This window comes from Coloeus monedula (assembly GCF_965178545.1).
Source record: "Coloeus monedula genome assembly, chromosome: 3".
Lineage (NCBI taxonomy): Eukaryota > Metazoa > Chordata > Aves > Passeriformes > Corvidae > Coloeus > Coloeus monedula.
This window is the reverse complement of record NC_138783.1, coordinates 17,156,392-17,181,001: the sequence shown is the minus strand read 5'-3', so window position 1 is coordinate 17,181,001 and position 24,610 is coordinate 17,156,392. Positions and strand designations below refer to the sequence as shown.

The 24,610-nt window shown below is 48.6% G+C and overlaps 1 protein-coding gene across 3 annotated transcripts in view; it reads right to left on the bottom strand.

The window, feature by feature from the left end:
- The window catches only part of CLPB (ClpB family mitochondrial disaggregase), a 74,148-nt gene that overhangs the window by 26,705 nt on the left and 22,833 nt on the right, over nucleotides 1–24,610 (bottom strand). For 2 of the 3 annotated variants that reach the window (XM_082279065.1, XM_082279067.1), the window contains exons 4-6: nucleotides 19,914–20,017; nucleotides 15,602–15,730; nucleotides 1,182–1,279 (exon numbers count right to left, since the gene is read on the bottom strand). In XM_082279065.1, the coding sequence (XP_082135191.1) occupies nucleotides 1,182–1,279; nucleotides 15,602–15,730; nucleotides 19,914–20,017 (331 nt within the window). The remainder of the gene's footprint in view (nucleotides 1–1,181; nucleotides 1,280–15,601; nucleotides 15,731–19,913; nucleotides 20,018–24,610) is intronic. The other variant, XM_082279066.1, reaches the window with a different exon arrangement.

The following is a 24,610-nucleotide window of genomic DNA, read 5'->3' as shown; positions in this document are numbered from 1 at the left end:
TTCTTAACCTCAGGTTTATGGCATGCAAGTTTAAGTTCCAAACCCATAGAACAAACACTGAGGTGCACAATGTCAGAGGAACTTTGCAGCCAGGAACAAACCTGGCTGCCTTGTGCCTCAGCTCCTGCTCTTGCGGTCTGGTGACAAGGGAATGCCCCTTCTCTGGGATGCAGGGAGTCCCCTGCCCTAGCTGATCTGCGCTGCTTGGAGAGATGATGCTCACAAAGCATCACAGAAGGGTTTGGGCTGAAAGCGACCTTAAAGCTCACCCAGTTCCAAGCCCTGCCACGGACAGAGATACCTTCCACCAGACCAGCTTGCTCCAAACCCCATCTAATCAGGCCTTGAACACTTCCAGGGATGAGGCATCACTCATCACTGCTGCGATGGCCTCTCCTACCCATTGATAATTCACCAAACAAGGCCTCTGCCCAGGAATTTTAAATTAAAATATCCCTGAAATCTAGCTGCAGATCCCTCATTATCTAATAGCCCACTGCTCTGCAAATGTACTGATTCCTGGCATTTTTATTGGAACCACGATGGCAAATATGTTTCTTTTCCTTCTTTAAAGCAAATGGGACACAGTGTGCTCCAGCTGCTCGAGGAGACAGTGAGGCTGACGGGATGAGACCCCACCATGGAAATGGGTGTCTTTTGCCTTAGACTGGTGCACACGAACACACTGGATCCCAGGCCACAGCTGGACTCTGGATTCTCAGCCCTGCTTGTTTGACAGAGAATTTCAGAAAATACAGTAAAAACAGGCTCTGGATTTTGCTGAATCCAGGGGTTACAGAGCAGCATTACTGGTCCTGGGCAGGTCACTCCTGAGTGAGAAATGGTAACTTGGAAGATAAGGGCACAGCCACAGCCACAGTTAAAATACTACAGAAGTGGGTTTTTTTCCTTATGCATCATGTCATTAATTTTTACAGACTTCTTTTGGAAAAGGATGAAGCTGTAGGGGTGCTAAGGTGGTCTTCCATCACTTGCACCATAAAATCATAGAATGATTTGGGTTGGAAAAGAGCTATTCAGATCATCGAGTCCGACTGCTCACCCAGCACTGTCAAGGCCACCACTAATCCATGCCACACGCCACATCCACATGACATCTCTTTTAAAATTGTTCTTGTAGTGGGAAAGGAAATCCAAACTGGCCAGAATCTCAGGCTCACCTTCACCTCTGATGCTCTCAGAAGGTTCATGACTTCCCCTTCACGGGCGTAATCCAGCGGTGTGTGTCCCATTTCATTCTTCTGCAGGGGATTGGCACCTGATGGCACAAGAAATGAGTAAGATGAGGAGCTCAGAGCTCACTATTAGGGCAGAAGGAGCAAGAAGCACATCCTGTCTGTGTCCCCTCCAAACGTTTTCTCTGGAGGGTGTCTGAATCAGAAAGAGAGAATGTACAACCAATGGTTACAAGTGTGGGTCTCCAGGGAGGGAGAAAAGGGATTGTCACTGCTAACAACTGGCTTGTCAGGGAAGAGCTGCTGAGGGGGGATGAGAGCACATGCTCACCAGAAGGAAATACAGTCTCACAAAAGCACCCACTCTCAGTCCTGTGGGAGCCACATGGGACCATTACAGCTTTAACTGGACACACTGCCTGTGCAAGCTGGAGCTGAAGCTGGAGCTGAAGCTGGCGCTGGCTGTTGCCTGCAGGCCAGCTGCCCCACTGAGTCCCTGGAGCACTTCTTGAGGGAAACCACACCGTTCCGTGGAGTTTAATTAAAAAAAACCCAAACAAATCCCAAGGACTGAAGCAGAGTGAGTCAGATGGGCACCCCACAGAAACACACGCACACCAAGAGAGCTCTCCCTCCAAAATACACTGGATTGCAGAAGAGCATTCTATGTCAAACTGGTCCAGTTGCAGTGATGGGAAGTATATGGAGGGAAACTTGGTGATACCAGGAGACAGGGATAATGGGCAACAGCCAGAGGGGCAAACAAGGCCTTGGGATTCATCTCTGACTCTCAGCATCTCAGGAGCTCTCTCCAAGGCAGAGATTTGTCACTAATACTGGTGCACTCCATGACCCCACAACAGCTCCTAACCCGGAGAGTTATGAGAATGAACCTTCAAATTGGTTCCAAACCCCCAAAACTGGTGCTGAAATTGACCATCCCACCAGTTATCAAGCCTTGGAAAGCAGCCTGGTGGAGGAAGAGCCCAAAACTGTGCTCAGCAGGTCCGGGATGTCTTCCATCCCAATCCTTCCACTGCAATTCTGTGCAATGTGCTCCTGCTTGCACAGGGGAGTTGGTCCAGATGACTTCACTGGTGTCACTTCCACCCTGAACAATTCTGTGATCCTGATGTAAACATGGGAGTGAGACAAGTACCTTGACAGAGGCAGGCCAAGCTGCTCCTGTGCCATAAGACAGCGCAAAGCACCAGGAGTGCTCAGTAACAGTGAGCAGCAATCAGTATAGATGAATGAAGTAAGGGGAGTCTGTGGGAGCGGAGCCAGAGAGATTAGCCATTCCTAGGCACTGGCATCAGGGAACTATATTTGCTTACAGAATGAAAAATGTGCTCCATAAACATTCGACACGGACTAATTTCTGTGGCAAGCCTTGTCTTCAGAAATAAAGAATATGATCAAGACAGGTGAGATTACACACTGCTGGGGCTGGGTGCTCCATATATGTTAAAGAGACACTGCTCCCTGACCCCCCCCCCGCCAAAACCCACCTGAGTCTACGCAGTGAGCAGTGGGGCATGTTCCTGACTTCTCCAAATGATGACATCCTCGAGGCTAGGCCTGCTCTCATTTCTGATGGAGGGTTTGTTTGGCTTTGCCCTGCATCTATCAATAATGGCTCTCCAATATTGGCCTAATCCCCCTGTTAATGGCTTTGACGACTTGACTAATTGCTGCAATAATTGATAGAACCCGACTCCTATAACTGGTCGATTCCAACCTCGAGTACCGGCAGCAATAAAATATTATGCTGCCATAAATAACGGTATCACTTGGCTTGCTAATAGAAGGTAAAAGGGCCACCGGTCTGTCAGCGCCCTGGCTGACCCCACTCCACATCCCCACCTCCTCTCCTGCCCTCTCCCACCCTGTGCCACAGGCTGCAGCAGTATCCAAGGGGACGTCAACCTTCCACGACTTAATAGAAGGCAATTTGTCACCTCCCACTCGCTGTCTGTAGCTGGAGATGGACACCTGGGCAGCACCTCAGGCTGTGCAAGCCCATTGCCTCCTCCCACCCTCCATGCTCATATTAGAAGGCCCCGGCTGATAATATTTGATAAATAGCGTGGGGGTTCTCTCCCTGCACCCGCCCAGTGTTGTAGCGCTGCAGCAGCTGCAGAAGGTCACTCATTGGGGAAATATGTTTCTGTCAGTGGGATCGAAAGAAGTTTAGTGGAGTGACAGGCCTCGATTTTTCAAATTTTATTAACTCCATCCTCTTAACAATTTGTCTTGAATTCCTTCAGATTCTGGATAACTGTCAATAGAGCTGGTGATGCAGCGGACCCTGGTACTTGGGACCCCCACTGCTGTCAGGATAGGGATGGGGACGGCAAGAAGAGAGAGAGATGGCAGGAGGGAAAGGAGAATGCCAAAGGGCACGGACAGAACGTGGAGGAACATCCCAGTAATGCTTTCTGTGTCCGCAGCAGCCCCGAGACCCTGCTCCTGTCACTCCATCCTGCCAGGGCAAAAGAGCAGCAGATCTGAGCCTGCTGCAGCCAAAACAAGGTTCACACTTCTAACAGGACAGGGCACACAGTGGCATTGGAGCCTCACATGGACAACCAGAGAATGACATTGCTCTGAAGATCGGACAGATCACAGCTTGAGAAAGCCCTGAGCACTGGGACAAGGAAACCACTCTTGAGGACCTTGTTTCATAGCCCAGCCAGACGGTGGGAAAACTCCTGCTCCCAGGCATACCCACAGGTAGCCTTCAGCTGAGTGTTTGGGTCCTGAGCTGTTCTCAGGAGTGGGTGTGGGGACAGAGAACTGGCATGAGACAGTCCCTATCCTGGTGCCCCTCCGAAGGTCCTGCCTGCAAATGAGATGGGCAGCAGCAGTGGCCTGTGGTGATCTGTGGTACAAAAAGACAAGACCCCAAAACGTTCAATGTCTCTTTTCTTCCTTCTTTGGTGTCCCGAAGGTACAGTATGGTGGAGGTGGCAACCAAGTGCTTGGGCAAGTCTCCAGCACAGAAAACAGCAGTGCTTCAGTCAGGAAAGTCAGGGAAAGCCATTCTCCCAGTATAAAGCCATTTGACAAGGACAGAATCACAGAACATTTTAGGTATGAAAAGCCCTCTGAGACCATTGAGTCCAACCACTCCCCCAGCACTGCCAAGGCCACCACTAACCCAAGCGCCACAACTACACAGCTTTTAAATCCCTTCAGGGATGGGGACTCCCCCATTGCCCTGGGCAGCCTGTGCCATGGCTGGACAACCCTTTCAGGAAAGGAATTTTCCCCGTATCTAACCTAAACCTCCCCTGGCACAACTTGAGGCCATTGCCTCTTGTCCTGTCTATCACTTGTTACCTGGGAGAAGATATCAATCCCCACCTATATAATACAGCCATTGCATTAAGCCACACTCCCTAGCATAAAACTATTCTCCCAGCATGAAGTAATTCTCCCCACTATAAAACCATTCATAGAATCACAGAATCACTGACTGGTTTGAGTCCAAATGGACCATAAAGACCACTTATTTCCAGCCCTCTTGCCATGAATAGGGATGCCATTCTCCCCAGTATAAAGCCATTGAACCAGTACAAAGCCATTTTCTCCAATATAACACCCCAGCATCAAGTCTGTCCTGAGTGGAGGGTCCTGGGCAGGACAGGTACAGGCCTGGGCACAGGCAGAAGGGATGAACCTGAGGGCACTTCTCTCTGCTCGTCATGGCACTGCACCCAGGAGTACCTCAAGATCTTTCAGCAGGCTCTGTGAACACCCCTTCTGCTAGGTCACCATCTTGGACCCATCCTGTGCTCCAGCACACTGGGGGGACTTGGGGAGCATCCCTTTCCCTGCAGCAGACTCTGCTGGATCCAATATCCCAGAATTGGGTGGGAAATAAACTAATTTTTCTGTTGAAGGGAACTAAATCCCAGAAAGAGGAGCCTGGAAGTGCCAAAGCCCATGGTGGTTGCTGCTGAGGATGCTGGAAGTGGACACATTGCATGGCCATGACCCCAGACCAGGATGTCCCCATGTGCCACATCTACACATCTGTTAAATCCCTCCAGGGATGGGGACTCCAACACTGCCCTGGGCATCCTGCGCCAGGGCTGGACAACACTTTCAGGGAAGGAATTTTCTCTAATACTCAACCTAAACTTCCCCTAGTGCAATGTAAGGCTGTTTCTTCTTGTCCTGTCACTTGTTGCCTGGGAGAACCTGGCTACAACCTCTTTTCAAGTAGCAGTAGAGAGTGAGAAGGTCCCCCTGAACTTCTTTCCTCCCGTGAGGGGCACAACACTGACCCCAAGATTTGAGGTGCGATCTCACCAGTGCCCAGTACAGGGATCAGTCACTGTCCTGGTCCTGTTGGCCACACTACTGGTGACACAAATCAAGATGTCCTTGGTCTTATTGTCTACCTGGGCACACACATTTCACCTGCACCAGCTCCAGTTCCACCACATCAAGTGCTGCCTAATGCACAGCCCTGGGCTGGCAGCAGCTCTCACAGAGCTCTAGGGGAGCAGGATCTGTGCTCCCTTGGTCCAGTGGTCTCACTCTCAAAGAACAAGAAGCCTTTCCAACCTAAGTTTGTCCAGCCAGGTTGGATGGGGCTTAGAACAACCTGGTGTAGTGGAAGGTGTCCCTGCCCATGGCAGGGAGTTGGAATCGGATGAGCTTAAGGTCCCTTCCAACCCAAATCATTCTGTGATTCTATGAAGGAAGGACCAAGAATTACATGTTTCTGGAGTAGAGTTTACATGGAAAAGCAACACCCAGAGCTCTGAGATGAAGGTCAGATGCTGACAAGGGCACGTAACAACCAGCAAGGAGAGGTCCTCTTGGAGGTGCAGCTTAACCAGTGCTCCCAAACCTTGTGAACCAGACTGAACACAAATCTTTAAGTACTTGGACAAATACAACAGTCATGCGTAATGTTCAGGACCAGGATGTGCAAGCTGGAACAGAGGAAGAGGAGGAGGCTGGTCTGAGCAGCATGTAAGCGGGACTGCAGGTAAGGACTGAGCTCCACTGGTAGAGTGGTGAGGTCAGGTATTAAAGACTGGAAACAAAAAGAAGGTAAGAAAAGCAATTGTATGAGCCAGCGACACAGGATTTGTACAGAATGAAATGCCCTGACCGAACAGGGAAAATACAGCACAAGGTTCACCCCTCTGAGAGATTGAAGGGCACTGCAACACACTGAAAACTAGCCCGGGGACTGCAAGGGTAAAGAGCACAACACCAATAAATTGTTAAACTGGCAAAAACCAGAGACTAAGAGCTCTGGCAGGCAGAAAGCTCCCAAGACAAGGCACAAGCCTTAATTCAGCTTTGGACAAAGCAAAAGGCTTTCTCCAAACCTCAGCTCCTAAGCACCACACTGCAATGGGACACATGTTCATGCCAAACTTCCTCACCAGAAAATCCAGCAAAGAATCCATGGTCAAGGAACTTTGTTCCACAAGGGAAAAACATGGATCTTGCTAGAAACAAAGCAGCAGGTAACTGTCAGAAACATGGATGTTAAAGACTGAAGAAACTCGTGATATTTATTAAAGTCCTTATCATAAGAAGAGTTAGGATCTTAGGAATAAACCACACCATCATCCTTCCAAGCCCAGGGGAGATGAAGAAAACACAATGAAGTGTTTGGTCTGGCAAGTGAAATGTAAAAAAACCCACGGGTAATAAAGGATTTAAAAGAAGCCCCTGCTTTAGGAATTAAAGCTAGGACCTCTGAGCCTTATCAGAAGCTGGAAGTCAGCCTAAGGGGGTGAGTTCCCATAAGTGATAAAGATCAAGGCCAGGCTGGAAAGGACTTGGAGCAACCTGATCTAGTGAGAGGTATCCCCATCCATGGCAAGGATTTGTAACAAGATGAGCCTGAAGGTTGCTTCCAACCCAAAACTGTGCTCTGATTCTACGGCAAATGGGAAAGTTGCAACAGACGTAGGGAAAGAAAGAATGAATGAATGTTTTGAATGTGTGCACCTTTCACTGTAGCTTTATTGGAGCCTGAGTGTAAGTTGGTCTATGCCTACTTGACAACTGTGTGTGAAAATAATCCACCTGACTCTGGACTCTTGTTTTGTAAGGTAAGAGAGGAAACTACAGAATCACACTCTTCCCATATATCCATCACCCTCTCTCCCTATACCCATGTGTGCAGAGCTCTTAAGTTCATGCCAAACATGATGTCACTGTCAAGTTTGTCCCCAGAAACACCTCAAGAGGGATCTATTTACTCCCCTGCCCTAAGGGAAAATTACTCCTAAGTGCTCCAACACATACAGAAATGTGCTGGCACTTTGGACTCTTATTACTCTCACTACCGTGGGATGCTGGATGCCTCGATGCTGGGAGATGATTGGTTTGTAAATCCCAGTTTCATAGGATTTTAATTACTGGTCTGGCATGGTGGGGAGTGGAACTGGCTGTGGTCAGACGAAGGATCGATACGCCGGCCCAGAACATATTGAGCCTCGGCACTCACAGATGCTATTGCACTATTTAATCATCTTTTGCAAAATTTACAGTGCAACAGAAGGAATCAATACGGAATTTATCACATTCCCTTGTAAATATGAGCATGGAGAGAGAGAGAGACAGTCAGGCACTCTGGCATGACAGCTGGCCTGGGCAGCAAACCTACACAGCAGACCACCCAGGACAGCTACCATGCCTGTGACTCACCAAAAAGGGCCCAGCCAGCTGCTGGGACATTCCTGGGGACAGCTGCATCCACAGTGGCTGCATTTGTATGCTCTGACCTGCTTGCAAGCTAAACCTTGTCCCAGCTACTCTAAAGGAAAAATGGGAGGAAGCCACACAGGTTGTGCAGAGCCTTACTCTGCACAGAGTGGTTTGTAGAGCCTGAGTCATAGAGTCATAGAATAGTTTCACAGAATTTTCTGGGTTGGAAAAGCCCCGCCAGACCACAGAGTCCAACCACTCCCCCAGCACTGCCAAGGCCACCACTAACCCATGTCCTCAAGTGCCACATCCACAAGGCTTTTAAATCCCTCCAGGGATGGGGACTCCAACACTGCCCTGGGCAGCCTGTGCCAGTGCTGGACAAACTTTATGAGGAAACCTCCCCTGGCACAACTTGAGGCAGTTTCCTCGCATCCTGTTGCTTGTCACCTGGGAGAAGAGCCTGATCCCCACCTGGCTCCACCCTCCTCTCAGGGAGTTGTAGAGAGGGAGGAGTTCTGCCCTGAGCTGGTGTTTACTCTGGTAACTGCTGACTGCAGCAAGACCTCAATGTCACTTTCTCAGATGTGTTAAAACCAAAGGTATCTCCTCTCTGTCACCAGGAACTGGCTGCTGGGGACCTGAAAGCCCACTACTCTCTGGGGATATCCTTTACTCTCCCTCTTGAAGAAAGGACCCTTTTCATCTGGGATGCAACAGAAAACACTCCAAGACGTATTATGCAGTAATTAATTAGAAATTAATTGGGTTAGAAAAGCCCAGTTAGAACCTGATTTTTCCAGAGAATACTATAAGCACTTTTGCTTTCTGATGTCCAAAGCCCATCCCTTGCAATGCTGGCTCCATAATCTGTTTACCCATCACTCACCCTAGTCACAAGACCTGCAATTACATTGCACTGAGGAGAGGAGTGCGCAACATTATGAACAAATGCACTGGGCTAAATTTACCAGCAAATCGAGTTCAGCAGACCAGGTTATTGCAGCTTCAGCTAAAATGTTTTCACAAATGTATGTTTGTTTCTTCCTCCTTCTCTTTCCCATCTAATTAGAGATGAGGGACTCGAAGATTGCTGAAGAGGACCTTTGGACAAGGGCAAGGAGTGACAGAACAAGGCGGAATGGCTTCCCATTCACAGACAGCAGGGTTAGATTGGGTAGTAGGAAGAAATTCTTCCCTGTGAGCGTGTTGAGGCCCCGGCACAGGTTGCCCAGAGAAGCTGTGGCTGCCCTATCCCTGGAAATGTTCAAGGCCAGGTTGGATGGGGCTTGGAGCAACCAGGTCTAGTGGAAGGTGTCCCTGCCCATGGCAGTGCAGTGGAATGACATGAGCTTTAAGGTCTCTTACAACCCAAACCATTTTGTGATCCTGTGATTCCACTAAGGATGTATTGCAGGAGGCATTTCTGTTGCTGTTGTACCAAGAACGACACCGTCCAGGATCGGGTTCAAAGGCCAGAAGTGGCTATATTTAATTATATAAATCAGCTTATATAGCTTTGTTTGCAAGAGTGTCATAACACTACTGGGTGCTTGACCATCTGCCTCCCAGAGCGACTGGCTGAACAGCATAACAGCCATTTCCAAAATATTTTTCCCAGTGTGGAAAACAAAACACAAACAGCTTGTGCACATGTGAGATAGTTTACAAAACTTCAAACCGTTTTCCCAGCTAGTTTGCATGAGAAAGGAGACTTTCACAAGAGGCTGTAAAGAACAGGAAAATCTCTCTGCTAGCTCTTTTAGCATCTACACATTTCCAATGCAGTAACAGCCTGGTCAGCCTGTGTGATGGCTCTAGGAGGAGCTGGGAGCAGAGAGGATGATTTCTGAAGATGGGAAGTAGAAAGCAGTGCAGTCAGGGATGAGGAGAGCACTGGGGAGAATGGGACACATATGGAGCCTGCTCAGGTTTGGCAGGAGGGCATGTGTTGGTTTCTGCGGTGGGGATAGAGAAAGGGGAAGTCCCACCAACTGGCATGGGTCAGACTCTGAGGGAAGGAACGGTTCTTTTAGGCAAGAATAGGAAATAGAAGCCCCTACCCACTTATGTGCAGAAGCAGAGTAGTGCACTGCCACACAACCGTGTGAAAGTAACACTTCCACATATCAACAGATGACAGTTCAGACGATCCCTTGCTGCATGGACATACACACACACCAAACACACCTTGGAAAAGCACCTGGAAATGAATTTTGAGATCCAAGAAAAATAGCAGCTGAGCACCAGGGAAAACCTCACTTCTACGCTTCTTCCTGTGCCTAGTTTCTCAGGTGTATACAGAAGGAAGCGCTCACAATATTCTGATTTTGCATTTTGTAAGCTCCAACCTAAGACAGTTCCTGCAGCATCTTCTTCTGTGCTCTGTCTAGTGTAATTTTAGTTTTCTGAAAGGTTACCACAGCTATGACAACTCTTCCCCCAGCACAAGGCTGTGAAAGCGGAACAGTATCTCATGCTGGGAGAGGGGTCACTTACCTGCAGAGCAAATCCCTGAGCAGCAGCAGTGCTGTCCCTAGCTCTGAATCACAGAGTCACAGGATTGTTTGGGCTGAACAGACCTTAAAGCCCACCTCATTCCACTCCCCTGCCATGGGCAGGGACACCTTCCACTAGACCTGGTTGCTCCAAGCTCCATCCAACCTGGCCTTGAACATTTCCAGGGATGGGGCAGCCATAGCTTCTCTGGGCAACCTGTGCCAGGGTCTCACCACCCTCACAGGGAAGAATTTCTTCCCAATATCCAATCTAACCCTGCCCTCTGGCAGTGGGGAGCCGTTCCTCTCTTGTCCTGCACTTATCCAGAGTCCCTCTCCAGCTCTCTTGCAGCCCCTTTAGGCACTGGCAGGGGCTCTAAGGTCTCCCCGGAGACTTCCCTTCTCCAGGCTGAACACCTCCAGCTCTCTCAGCCTGTCTCCAGAGCAGAGGGGCTCCAGCCCTCGGACAATCTCCATGACTTGCTCTGGACACATGAATCAGTGCCTGCCTGAGCTCCTCTGGCTCCCTGCACTTCAGAGACAGGTTCTGGAGCAGAACCATCTGTAGAAGGGTGGTTGATGTTGGCTGTGCTCCATGGCAGGGTTACGCCATTGCCAGAAAGCTGCACCTTCTAATACTGCTGATTTCACTTAAATACTGACATAATAAAAGCTCCCTCTGAAACAAGGAGACTTTTGTCACCAGCGAGCTGGTGACCCTGCCTGCCTTCCTTCCTCCGAGCCACACACAAAGTCCCTGGAATCGATTGTGCCTGCAGTAGCAACTGGTGCACTCTGTGGATGCGAGTGCTCACCCACCCCTTCCCCAAACACCGATATTTATGGTGTTGCCTCAGGTCAGGGGACTGTGAAATGTCACCAACTGCGCGAAAGGACAACAGAGCCGCCACTTCGTCTCGCGGTCTGCTGGGCACACACATGCTGACCACAGGGCTATAAGGTCCTGGAGGGGTCAAGCGAGTCACTGAATGGGCCACAAAAGGCTAGGGACATGGGGTGAGGGGCAAGTGCAGGGGGCTTCCCTTAAAAAACAACAGGGGGGTAGGGAAGTGGTTGGAGCAGAGAGGGGCTGGGCGGTTAATGGCTTTGGCCTGAGGGCAGGGCACCATCGAGGGAAGTTAGAGGGAGATTAAATGAAGAGTTAGTAAAAGGCAGGTGTAGGAAGGGAGCAAGGGGAGCCTGTTCCATGTCAACAACCAGGAGCCACCCTGTGCACGGATGTCAATGGCAGCACAGGGACATTACCCTCACAAAGGGCTGAACGGTGTTCAATCTCCACGCCAAGACCCTTGGCCATATATTCATCCCAGATTACACAGACAAGGAGGCAGGGATGCCCTGCTTTATTATTGCATGGAACTGGGAGGAGGGGAATGCCCCCATTGAATGCCACGAAATCCTCCTATCATGTGCCCATCAGGAAATCAAAACTTGTTGAAAGGGCAGGAAAGGGTCTGCTATCACCCCAGCAGCTCAGAGTCCACTTGACAGAAAGGTGAAGCTTATTGCATTTAGCAAATAATCCTCATAAATCCTCATCCTAACCATGACTGCAAAGGGTAAGTGGGTATTGTGGATGGTGAACAGGGATTAATCTGAGGAACACTGTGAACTCAGCCTTGGGGTTCTACCAGAGCTCCAACGGGATCTATCTTTCACACCATCACCGAATGGAGATTCCCACCGGTGGGTTGCTGTCTCCAGGATCTGAGCACTGGGACATGCTCTGCAAGACAAGGACTTCCACTTGGAAATGAACTCTTGGTGTAGGCCCTTGAAACGGATCCAGAAGGATTTCTGTGGGGCTGGATTAAGAATGGAACAGTGATGAGTGTGTGTCACATTTTCTGGCTAAGTTCTGAATTTTCACTTTGATTTCACACAATCCTTTCATTTGTACCCAAACAAACACAGTCCCACAGATTGTCTTTTTTTTCTGAGATGCAAGTGAGTTCTTTTGAGCTGAGACACTTTGCTACAAACAAAGAACTCTCTGTGGGCACCAGGCAGAGGAAGGGCCTTTCACAGGGATGGCAGTGGATCCAGGATACAGAGATACAGAAACATCTCTGGAACAAAAAGAACAGTTGCCTCTGTGAAGTGAGGCCTGGATTAGAACGGTACTCAGAGAGCTAAGCAGGGCACAACTGGAGAAATAAGCTGGATTTACTCCTTACAATGATTTATTCAGGATGGAAAAATTCTTTAGTGCCAACTTCACTTATTTGCACCCATCTTTTACCTGTACTTAGGATAACCAAGGAGCTGCCTTGATACTTACAATCAACTGATAATATGTGTCATGCAAGGAGACTTTCCAAGGCAGAAAAGAGAAGCAGGTATCTTTGTAGAAAATGCTATTCCAGATGATTCTGCCCTACTCAGGTGAGACCCCACCTGCAGTGCTGCCTCCAGCTCTGGGGTCCAACATCAGAAGGACCTGAAACTGCTGGAGTGAGTCCAGAGAAGGCCACAGAGGTGCTTCGACGGCTGAAGCTCCTTTGCTCTGGAGACAGGCTGGGAGAGCTGAGGGTGTTTAGTCCAAACCATTCTGTGATTCTATGATTCACACCATGACATATGTGAAACACTCTCCAGCCTCAAGAAGTGCAGACTCTGTCTGCACATATCTGTCCCCAATATTGCTGTGACAAGGACTCTTCCAGCACTTCAACCCCACTGCACTGGGGTGCTCTCTGTAACACCCCAGGGCCCCTTGCATTCTCCTGCAAAGCCCTTTCCAGGTCTGCGCATTCACAACCCATTGCTCAAGCAGGTAAAGCCCACTCCACTCCACTCCACTCCACTCCACTCCACTCCACTCCACTCCACTCCACTCCACTCCACTCCACTCCACTCCTCCTGTGGGCATCCCTGCCCACAACTGTGGAATCCCAGAGGTCTTGTTGGAGCAGTTCCTTCTGACTGCCAGTGCCCATGGCCAGGTGACCACTGAGCACATGCTGTTGGTCCATGAAACAGACATGCAGACAGATATATGCTCTGGGACCATTCCAGATTCCAAGTTCATACAATGTCCACATGTGCTGCAAACACAGAGAGGGGCTTCTATGTCAGGACCCGACTTGGGCCAGTATTTTTGTCTGAGGAATTCCCAGCCACCATCTACACATAGCCCCACAGCTTCCTGAGCAGCTGCCTGCTTTTTCAGCTCTCTTCCCTGCAAGCATTCCCATAGAACCCTCCCTTTGCAATAGATTTTCTTTCATTGACTCCTTTATTTTTGGGTTAATTTATGGCCAGAAGCTGGGGTTCTGGTATCTGTAAGGCTCCCAGAGAAACCCTCACCTGGAGTTCAGTGCTACAGAATCTCACCCTTTCACTCTTATTTTCTATTTGTGAAAAATAATAAGCATATAGTACAGATGAGTATCAAAGTTCAATGTTGCCACAATTATTTTTCCTCATCCCATCTGCACCACAGATGCAACTTTCCATTATCTTTTTAGCTGCTTTCTTAAGGAATGAGCCTTATGTGAGCACGTCATACCATTATATACTTGTCTGCTTCCCTAGAATTAACTTCTGAGATGCCCACACCATGAAGACTACAACATTCCTCAAATTTTCACAAGAATCAGCATCTGGCCAGCCAGACCCTAGTAAGCCTGTCTCTGGCAGGGCCAGGCTGGGAAAGGTGGCCACTTGATGTTCCACCTGGCAGAGGCTGCTGGCAGCATACACCTGAGGCAGGCACAGCATTGCTGCAGCTGGCTCATCTCCAGGTGACCTTGGGGATATCGCAGGGAGGAGAGCTGTTGAAATTGCTGAAGGAGAAGGAATGCTGAGGACAAAGGATGTCACAACTATGGACCAGAACTATGAACCCGCTTGGTGGTCTGAGGAACAAGGTAAAAGCACTGCGCAGGTGCAGGTACACACTAAGCAGATGCCAGCTCTGGAGAACAGCACAGCAGTCACAAATATCATCCCAGAAGGAGCAGCAGGAGGGTACATATAAAAACTGTTGTCATGGCAGCACATTCCTATTCTGTTGGCTAAACGCATCTCATTCTACTCCACTAGTGCTGATAAGCTTTTTCCCCATGAAGACAGTTGAGCACTGAACAGGCTGCCCAGGTGAGTATACAACAGATGAGAGCGAAGCAGGCTCCATAAGGAGAAGGGCCCTGTGATTTAACCAGGAGGACCAGTAACTGCATAAGCTAATTCCTACCAATTCTCACAAGAGCTGCATTGTCCTGGTGCCAACTGTACTTGAGCGTCCACAATTTTACCTGGGTACCAGCACCTATCCTGTGCCTTGTCCACAGAACAGATCTGTTTCTGGCACAGCAGGGACTCTTCCATTCCACAAAGGAACATCAGGGACATGACAGGTGACCTGAGTAAATACTGCAAGAGGAAAATGATCTAAGCAGAGACCAATGGGAGCATTTGGACACCCAGTCCAGCTATGGGGCCCTCAACATCAGAAGGGTGTGGAGCTGCTGGAGCAAGGCCAGAGGAGGTCACAGAAGCTCTCCAAGGGCTGAAATCCCTCTGCTCTGGAGACAGGCTGAGAGAGCAGGAGGTGTTCAGCCTGGAGGAGAAGGCTCCAAGGAGAACTTAGAGCTCCTGCCAGGGCCTAAAGGAGCTGCAAGAGAGCTGGAGAGGGACTTTGGACAAGGGCCTGGAAGGACAGAACAAGGGGGAATGGCTTCCCATTGACAGAGGGCTGAGTTAGATTGGATATTGGGAAGAAATTCTTCCCTGTGAGAGTGGTGAGGCCCTGGCACAGGTTGCCCAGAGAAGCCATGACTGTCCCATCCCTGGGAGTGTTCAAGGCCAGGTTGGATGTGGCTTGGAATAACCAGGTCCAGTGGAAGGTGTCCCTGCCCATGCTAGGGGGTTGGAATTGGAGTATCTTCAAGGTTCCTTCCAACCCAAACCACTCCAGGATTCTATGATTCTCTGGCTGCTGAACTGCAGGAAGAAAGGGAAAACTCAATGACTAAGGTGAGAAGAGCCACCAAAAGCACATGAGAAAAAACACTGGAAATTAATGGGAACACAGAAACCAAAAAGTAAAGAGATGAAAGCAGACAGCAAATCACACCGAACTGTGACAGTGACAGAGTGTGTGTGGCCTGTGTCTGAACCTGACAGTTCTGTGGGATGGGCTGACTCAGAAGTGCTCCTGGCCCATGAGCTGGGTGGAACTACAAAACTCACCTGCATCCAGCAGCAGTTTGACTGTCAGGTAGTCATCAGCCAGAACTGCATAGTGTAGAGCTGTGCAGCCCTTGAAGTTGGCTCGGATGTTGAGACGGTTGTTGAAGTCATCCTCCCGGGTGACAAGGACTGCAAGGGACAAAGAGTGAAAGCTCAGCTCATTGAGATAACTACAGAACTGCTCATCTGGATGTGCAGCAGAAGCATGGACCCACCACTCCTTACCAGGCAGGAAGCTTCTTAAGGGCTTCGTGTCTTTTTCTAGGATGACCAGGACCCCGCTGGGGGTTTCTGGTGGCCATCGTCCCCACTCCACTGAGCAGCAATAGAGATAAAGACAACATGGTTTCCATGTATCCCAGTGACTGCCTACACAGTGCCCAGGCAGGGGAGGAGGTGGGTGGAGAACACCTGAACAAATATGTCAGCCTTTTTCCAACCATTTATTGTAGAATAACAGGATGGTTTGACTTGGAAGGGACCTCAAACCTCATCTGGTTCTACCCCCCTGCCATTGGCAGAGACACCTTCCAAGAGACCAGGCTGCTCCAAGCTCTATCCAGCACTTCCAGGCATGGGGCAGCCACAGCTTCTCCGGGCAACCTGTGCCAGGGCTTTGCCACACTCATAGGGCAGAATTTCTTTGCAATATCCAATCTAAATAATGATTTTAGCAAACAGAAAGGAAACTGCGACAGGAAAGAATGCTGCTCCGCTATGGCTCGACCTTCAAGCAAATTCCTGATTTTGGGAGTCTCCAGCACACAAATCCATGTGTCGCAGAGCACAGCTTTGCAGGAAGGGTCTGCAGCACCTCTGCTCTCCTGTAGCTGTTCTAAGGATCAGGCTTTAGAAAACCTGGATTTTAAACTCTTTGCTTTAGTCACCAGCAAAAAAAAATAAGAGAGAATCACTTTTTAAAGGTGCAGACAGTGACAGAACAAGTAGGAATGGCTTCAAACTAACGGTGGGCAGGAAAGATTGAATATTGGGAAGAAATTCTTCCCTGTGAGGGTGGTGAGGCAATGGCACAGGTTGCCCAGAGGAAGCCCCATAAATACCCTGCCCCATGGAGCATGAGTGATGGTGGGACTGTCATGTGTTATCTCCATTCAAATGAACACTACCCACCTGGTGGGCCAAATTCTGCTCCTGGAGGTGTGTCCAGCTCCTTGGTGAAAGGGTCTGTACCCAAAACTCAGTAGACCCAGATTCAGGGACAGGAAGAGCTTCCAAGTGCTCTGAGCACCTTACTCTGTGCTACGGCAAAGCAAGCAGAGCTGGAAAACGGGTGTGCCACAGGGACTTCTTCACGGTCCCTCCTAAGAGCCATCAAAAGATTTCCAGGAGATTTGAAAAGTTCAGAAGAGAGAAATGCTGTGATGAATACCTGATGCTGTCCAAGCCCAGCAAGTCCACTAATGAACCACAGTCCCTCCAGGAAGATCAATTAATGCCCTGGCTCCTTTTCTTCCCTGGGTCCTTTCTCCAAGCACACAGGGTGAGTATGTATATTTATTTATTTGTCGTCATTTCCTACCCAGGGAGGAGCAGGATAATGAACTGCGTGCGTCAGGGAAGATGAATCTGAGATACTAGGGAGCAGTGCAGTAAAGAGATTAAAGTGTTATTATTGTTGGTTTTTTTCCCCCATGGTCCGTTGTGACAGCTCGGCCGTCATCTGTAAAAAATGTCTCTGAGAGAGATAATCATCGGAAACTCAATAAAGCGTCAGGGGAAGCCTCGTCCACCATCCATCACTGGGTGCCTGGAAATTTTCAGCCCTCTGTCTCCCTTCCTGCCATCCATATAAATGTCTGTAATATATTTTGTGCAGTGGTTGTGGAGCACACCCTCTCTATTTGGATGTTTTTATGAAAAAATATTTATACACGAAATATGTAAATGTCTAAAAAAAAAAGGAAAAAACAAAGGCAGTTTCTCTCTCTCTTTTTAAAAACGCAACTGAATTTATTCTTTTTAATAAAACATGTCAACCAAAGAATTAATGCAACTTCTCATGGAGTGTCCTTATCTTTTCTTCACCCCAAAATATATAACATTATAGAGGGATGAATGCAGACAAAAACAATTAACTTTCTTGGTTGATATACTTTATCTTAAATAAAGTCTATGTACATGCATTATGTATTGGCATTCTATTGCTCATTTTTTAATGTAGTTTCATACATTTTACATTCCCTGCTATAGGGATGTGATCTATGTATGCTCTCTCTCCCATCAAGGAGTAGGTCTGCTGCACGGGTGGGTCACAGTGAGGGATGAGAGCAGGGAGCTTTTACAAATACAGAATAACACCCTGTCAAAGCTGTCGCTTCACTGTTCCATTTTCTTAACTCAACCTGTGCTTTATGAAAGGTTCAAATATTACACCTTCATTAGGTTTTCAAAGAGCTTTTGCCTCTTAGCACTGAGCCAGAAGCACAGACAGGCCCGTGGATAATGTCACTGTGTCTCAACAGCATCCATGGTGTGGCTGCAGGACGAGGGAAGTGACCCTGTGCTCAGTGCTGCTGAGGCCACACCTGGGCTCAGTTTTGGGTCCCTCACTCCCAGAAGGACATTGAGGCACTGGAGCATGTGCAGAGAAGGGCAATGGAGCTGTGGAACGGTGTGGAGTGTGAGTCTGGTGAGGAGTGGCTGAGGGAGCTGAGGGGGCTCAGCCTGGAGAAAAGGAAGCTCAGGGCGGGCTTTCTCACTCTCTAAAACTCCCTGACAGGAGAGCCGAGGCAGGTGGGGGTCAGGCTCTTCCCCCAGGAAACAAGGGACAGAACAAGAGGAAACTGCTCAAGCTGTGCCAGGGGAGGTTCAGGACGGATATTGTGAAAAATTTCTTCATGGAAAGGGTTGTTAAGCCCTGGCACCATCTGCCCAGGACAGTGTTGGAGTCTCCATCTCTGGAGGGATTTAAAAGTCATGTGGATGTGGCACTTGGAGACATGGTTTAATGGTGGCCTCAGCAGTGCTGGGAGAGTGTTTGGACTCTATGGTCTGGAAGGGCTTTTCCAACCAAAATGATTCCATGATTCTATCCATGACTCTATGACTCAGGCTCTGCAAACCATGCTGTGCAGGGTGAGGCTCTGGACAAACTGTGTGGCTTCCTTCCATTTTCCACTCAGAGCAGCTGGGACAAGGTTTAACTTCCAAGCAGGTCAGAGCACACAAATGCAGTCACTGTGCAGGCACACACAAATGTAGCTGTACTCGGGAATGCAAGCCCCAATGGCTCGCTGGGCTCTGGCAGGGCAAGGGAGATGTCTGGGAAATATCCCGTGGCCTGCTAGCTCAGAGGTGAGGTTGGCAGTACTTGTCAGCACAGTGCTTGGATGGGGAAAAGGCTTCTGGAATAGGAAAGGAAAGACAGAGGGACTGAGTTCTACCAGCATTCCTGCCAGTGTGAGGAACAGAAGAATGAACATGCAGCTGGCTGCTCCAACGCACAGCTGGGCACCAAGAATCCAGACATATCCTGATAATCACAAACCCAAGAAAATTTTACCACCATTTATTGTCAGAAAAAGTAGAAACAGTCTGGGAAATTTAAATAGGTCTGAATAAACAAAGCAGGTGTCTGAGAAACCTGGCCTAGTGGAACACCTTCATGCCATGGCAGGGGGTTGGACTGGACGGGCTTTAAAGGTCCCTTCCCACCCAAACCATCCCATGATTCTATGATTCTGAGTCTGCATCAACAACCCAGTGATGAGGATAATGAAGGGGTGAGAGAGGAACATGAGATCTGCCAAGAATATCCATAATGAGATGACGTGACTCTGCAGAAAATGACCTTGTTTCCATGGAAAGGCTTCTGGGGATGAGAGCTGGTACTGATGCCTGCCCATACCCAGCAGCAGTCACTGCAACCACTTACATCATTCAGCTTTATTTCAATTGGCCAAGTCCTTCTGCATTTCACAGCTTCTCATAAGATCTGGATTAAGGCTGCTTAATAGGAATGCAGTGGAATACACTGCCTTGAACCCCTCTCCTTCCCCAAGACACGGCTGCATGTGGGTCAATGGAATGACATTCCTATCTATGACTTTGTATTATGCTCTGGCTATATAAAACCAGTTTATCTCTGGTAAATTGAATTATTGTTTCTATCTAGTACCTACATAAATTTTCTTTCCCCTTCAGACACACACTCACCCAAGTACCACCAATTACTTTGCATTTAAATAGAAGAAGATGAAATGAGCTCAAAAAATCCCATGACGTCAGATCAGGAAACAAAATTTTGGGACCTGAAAAGCAGATGTCAGTAGCTACACACAAACCATCTTACCTTCCAAGGAATGGAGGCCTTTTTCTTTGGCAATCTCATACACACTGCTGAAATCATCCCCAAGGTTTGGATCTGCATTAGCTGTGAGCAGAGCCTTTACCACACTGTCACAAAACAGAAAGAAAGTAAGGCAGAAGTAGTAGATGAGGAATTGAAGCCCTTCAGAGACTGAGAAGTGCTCAGAAAGCCCTCCTCAAATATTCCTGGGAATGCTAACATTCCAGGGAAGTTAACCCACAACCATAACTGAACATTTCAACAAGTAGAGCTCCACCAGCATATGGTAAAATGAAGGAGATGGGGACGCACTGGAGGAAGGGGTGACACTGTAGAGATATGCAATCCTCCTGAGGAGATGCACACAGAACATGCTCCTAGCACAAGGCATGTTCCTAGACACAGACCTTGGCTTCAAGGTCACCCCTGTCCCTGCAAAAAGGAAGATTATTGTAACATTCTGAAGATTAAAGGACACAAAACTACATTGCTTTTGGGAGGCAGTGTACAGCACCTGAACCTCTGATATTAAAGGTGCCATCCTACCACAAGAAGTGCAAACAACTTCTACAGCAAGCAGTCTAGAGGAGGCTCTGAAAATAATCAGAGGGCTGGAGCACCTCTGCTCTGGAGACAGGCTGAGAGAGTTGGGACTGTACAGCCTGGAGAAGTGAAGGCTCCAGGGAGACCCTGGAGCCCCTGCCAGCGCCTAAAAGAGCTGCAACAGAGCTGGAGAGGGACTTTGGACAAGGGCCTGGAAGGACAGAACAAGGGGGAATGGCTTCCCATTGACAGAGGGCTGGGTTAGATTGGATATTGGGAAGAAATTCTTCCCTGTGAGGGTGGTGAGGCCCTGGCATAGGTTGGCCAGAGAAGCCGTGACTGTCCCATCCCTGGGAGTGTTCCAGGCCAGGCTGGATGGGGCTTGAAGGAACCTGGTCTAGCAGAAGGTGTCCCTGCCCATGGCAGGGGGTGGAATGACATGGGCTTTAAGACCCATTCAGCCCAAACAATCCTGTGATTCTGTGATTCTATGACTTGAACTTTACAGCCCTTTTAGACACTGGAAGGGGCCCTAAAGTGTCCCTGAAGCCTTCCCTTCTCCAGGCTGAACAACCCCAGCTCTCCCAGACTGTCTCCAGAGCAGACGTGCTCCAGACCTTGGAGCATCTCCTTAGCATCCACTAGACTTGCTCCAGCAGCTTCTGATGTTGGACCCCAGAGCCAGATGCAGCTCTGCAGCTGGGGTCTCATCAGAGTGGAGCAGATGGGCAGAATCTTCTCCCTTGCCCTGCTGCACATGGTGCTGGGGATCAGTCCAGGACATGGATTTTGGGCTGCCAGCAAATATTGCATATTATGAACATGATGCAGCAGGACAGAACACACGGGACACACTGCCCAGGCGGTTTTGGTGTGGAACTTCTCACTCAGTGCTTCTGAATCCAAACAATCATCAGGCCAGAATTAGATTTCTCACTCTTTCTGAAAGCAGCTTGAAGCCAGTTAATTCTTAAATTTTTTTCCAGCGTGCAGGCTTCTCATGACAACTAGACAGTAACTCATTTGTTAGCATTCATCACCAGTGACACGGCTCACAGGCTGACAACGATATGTGCCGCAGCCTGACTGACATGTACCTGCAGGCTGTGGCTTGTCAAGTCACATCTGGAATTTAACTTAAGCTCCTCTCTCATTTACCCTATAAATGCATTAGCAGAATCAAAGGTGGTGATTTTATTATTTGAGCACGGTACAACAGAGGCCGGCTCCTTACCGGCACTGGTGCGCTCCTCACCATGTGCAGAATCACCTCTAGTGAGCACAGCACCAGGACTGGGGGTGGGGGCAGGAGATAGAATCATGGAATTGTTAGGTCAGAAAAACTCTCTAAGATCATCGAGTCCAACTGTTCCCCCAGAACTGCCAAGCCCACTGTTGCCTAGAAAATAGAATAGAACTTCCCAACAATGTTAGAGTGAATATAAAAGAAAACCTTTACTTGAAAGCTTTCAGGTACACAATATGGTGAAAATTGTACATGGTATAGTAATTCTACAATTTTTATAAGGTTAGTTGATTAGTATACTTATCATATACTGTCCAATTAAAAGGTTAGTTGGTTAGGTAATAATTCCTGGGGTTTTGCTTCACTGGAAGCAGTTCAGAGGTTGCTTTTGCCCCACTTTTGTCAAGTCTGGTCCAGATTCTGATTGGAAAAGAGAACCTCCTTGTAGTCGGTCCTCTTCTTGGAATAAGACTAAACAATATTTAGGAATGTGTTTATAAGGTTAGCTTATTGTACCCAAACATAGGGAGGAAAGACAGGAAAAATACTAGAAGCTACAGCTATGCTTTAGCAATCTACAAAGCTACAAATATATGAAAAATATAAAAAGCTAAAAATCTTAGGCATCATTCTCCCCTAAACTACATCCCATGTCCCTCCAGGAATGGGAACTCCACCGCTGCCCAAGGCAGACCACCAGAGCTGGACAACCCTTTTAGGGAAGAAATTTTCCCAATATCCAACATAAACTTCCCTTGGTGCAACTTGAGGCTGTTTCCTCTTGTCCTGTCACTTGTTACCTGTGAGAAGAGACTGACCCCCACCTGGCTCCACTCTCCTTACAGGCAATCCCTGTGAGCATACAGAGCTCATTTCCATCTGTACTCCATTTATATCCATATTTCATTTAAATCCATATTTCAACAGTGTCATTTGTTCCATAATATTTAGGTTGAGAGGTTCTGGCTCTTATTCTGCAAACAGCAATTTCCAATTATGACCCTTCCCCTTTTCAGTCATCAAGAGCATGCTACAATGCAGAGGTTCTTGAATGGATCAAGTTGCACAGCCATGATCAAATTAGATATTTGATGGCTTAGAACAGGCACTAAGGTTTGGGATCATAAAAACCTGGAATGCTTGGGGTTAGAAGAGACCTTAAAGCTCATCTCATTTCAACCTCCATTGCCATGGGAAGGGACACCTTCCACTAGACCACCTTCTGCTAGACCTTGGATGCTCCAAGCTCCATCCAATCCAGCCCGGAACATTTCCAGGAATGGGGCAGCCACAGCTTCTCTGGGTAGCCTGTGCCAGGGCCTCACCATCCTCACAAGGAATAATTTCTTCCCAATATCCAATCTAACCCTGCCCTCTGTCACTTTCAAGTCATTCCCCTTAGTCCTGTCACTCCAGGCCCTTGTCCAACGTCCCTCTCCAGCTCTCTTGGAGCCCCTTTAGGCATTGGCAGGGGCTCTAAGTTCTCTCTGGAGCCCTCTCTTCTCCAGGCTGAACACCCCCACCTCTCTCAGCCTGTCTCCAGACCCTGGAGCATCTCCATGGCTTCCTGTGTACTTGCTCCAACAGGTTGACATCTTTCTTGATGGTGGATCACCTCACGTACTTACAGACATCAGCAGTGGAATCCATGAAGCCCAGAGTAGCCTCTCATCACAGATGTGTTCACTCTCTACCACCCAAATCTCTTCAATGAGCCTGAAGTTTCTCTCAGTTCACTAAGTAGTTTTGATCTTGTTTCAAGTGTGTGAGATGACCCATGATCTTCAGTAAGTTCCAGTGAGACATAATCTCCCTGTCTCATCCTCAGGCCTCTGTGGTGGTGCATCCTCTGCAGGCCACACTATGATCTGAGAACAGACAGTGTGATGCCAGGGAAAAGCCACTGATCTAAATATCTGCTCCATGTTCAGAAGAGACATGTCTACACTCTCTTGCTACACTGCTCCTTAAGGCCACATCAGTGAGGACATACCAAGCAGGAGTGCCACAACAAGCCTGTAGATCCTTCTGGACCACCTTAGGAGCATTGATAAGGCATGGGGCACAAAACGTATCCTGAAATTCCTCCAGCACCTCTAGGAAGGGCTGCTCAGCATGCCTAGCTCCAGTCCCACCTCTGCTTCAGAACTTGGACCTTTACCAGCCCTCTGGCTGCAGCAAAATGCAAAGCAAGGGAGCGGTCTGGCTCCAAGAAAAGCCCTGTGAGGCCAATTGCATGGCCTTGGACATGCAGAATAGATGCAGTTGCAGGTCACCAGCCCAGGCTCTCCCACCTCTGGTCATTAGGTAGGTCAGACCTATCTTCGGCATCTGTCTGGCACTGTACCGTCTGTCAAAGACTGTGGAACACAGGGAGATGCGCCACATCCAGTCTTTCTAGCTGGGAAAGCTCTAGCACAGGTCACTGATCTGTGCAAAGTTCTTCTGGAAGATCCAGTGCTGGATTCCTCTGGAAACATCCTGCATCTCCACTACTTGGTGCTGCTGTGGTCAACCCAGTCATCAAGAGAACTGCACCAAAGACCTTGAAGAGGAGGTCCCCATGAAAACAGGAGCTGCAGGATGGAAGACGGCAGGGCAGGTTCTGTCCTGTTTTTTTGTGGGACCTGTGTTGACAACCTACTAGAGATGGACATCTACCTACTGAACAGAAACCATCATAGAATCATGGAATCACAGCTTTTAAATCCCTCCAGGGAGGGGGAGTTCACCATTGCCCTGGGCACCCTGTGATAGGGCTGGACAACTCCTTCAGGCAAGAAATTATGTGCCGCACTTAAGCCTTTGATGATCTTGCCCTAGCAGCTGACTTACTGTGATCCTTGCAATTAGGCCTTCCAGCATCCCCACCAGGCAGCTGGGCCTCATGGATCACTCAAGTCTTTGGAAG